The sequence below is a fragment of the Chaetura pelagica genome, unplaced genomic scaffold, assembly GCF_000747805.2.
Source record: "Chaetura pelagica isolate M959 unplaced genomic scaffold, ChaPel_1.0 scaffold232, whole genome shotgun sequence".
Lineage (NCBI taxonomy): Eukaryota > Metazoa > Chordata > Aves > Apodiformes > Apodidae > Chaetura > Chaetura pelagica.
The window spans coordinates 579,192-580,250 of NW_009952441.1; the positions used below are offsets into that span (position 1 = coordinate 579,192).

General features: G+C 56.7%; 1 protein-coding gene across 1 annotated transcript in view; it reads left to right on the top strand.

Moving 5' to 3' along the window:
• SPG7 (spastic paraplegia 7 (pure and complicated autosomal recessive)) overlaps positions 1-554 on the top strand; it is a 77,860-nt gene extending 77,306 nt beyond the window's left edge. The window contains exon 17 of the mRNA XM_010008453.1: positions 345-554. Within this exon, the coding sequence (XP_010006755.1) occupies positions 345-554 (210 nt within the window). The remainder of the gene's footprint in view (positions 1-344) is intronic.
• The last annotated feature ends 505 nt before the right edge of the window (positions 555-1,059 follow it).

Here is a 1,059-nt window from a genome sequence, read left to right on the forward strand (position 1 = left end):
GAGGGGCGGGATCACGCGTGCAGTGGCAGGAAGGGCACTTCTCTGCTTGCCCCTGGAGTTCCCAGACCATCCTCTAGAGCTGGCTTAATTCCTTCTGGTCATTCTGTGTATTCCTGGCCAAAAACAGGCCAAAGGTCCTGTGAAAGGACCTGGCAGCCTGGAGAACCTTGTCCTGACGCCTACAGGTTTTTGGGTCCCCCCCTCCATGGTGTGCCAGCCACATCTGCCCCTCCTGGGATGCTGTGTCCAGATGTTGGGAGCTGAGCTGGCAGGGGGAGTTCAGAGCAGTCCAGGGGCTGTTATCAGACCCTTGTACCTCACTGAGCCTCGTTTACTCTTTCTAGCTGTCTGATGCCCTCCTGGAGAAAGAAGTGATAAATTATGATGACATTGAAGCTTTGATTGGGCCTCCACCCTATGGGCCAAAGAAAATGATAGCTCCTCAGAGCTGGCTGCAAGCAGAGAGGGACAAGCAAGACTCAAGAGATGAAGAAATGCCCCAGCAGCCACCAAACCACGAGGAGGAGGAAGAACCACGGCTGAGACCAGTATGAAGCTCACTCCTGGCATGGACCAGGAGAGCTCTAGAGGCTTCTTTTGGACACAGACCTTTGCCTGGGAATCTGCTGCTGGTGCCCAGAACTGAAGGGATGGCTGTGTTGGCCCTTCTAACCAGCTTTTCCCTGTGGGAAGGAGAAACTCCTTAGGATTCTGAAATGATTCTCAGCAGGGCCAGTAGTGATGAGGAGCTGGGTAAGTCTGATCTGCTGAAAGATTTCTTGTGCACCAGTGCAGTGTACCTGTTCTTGAGGGTGTGGAGCCCTGGTGGGGTGGGGTGTGACACACGGGAGGGCCGGGCTGTCCCTGGCAGCCTGGGGAGACCCCGTGAGGCTCCTGCTGTGGCTCTGGTGTGACTCTGCTGTAACCTTCGGTCATCTGAAAACAGACCTTCCCTGGAATAAACTGCTCCTCCTGTGCTGTGGTTGTCCCGTGTGTCAAGAGGGGGGTTGTGGGGCGGGGCGGGGGCAGATCCAGCCCTGGCAGCGCCCGCCGGGCCCC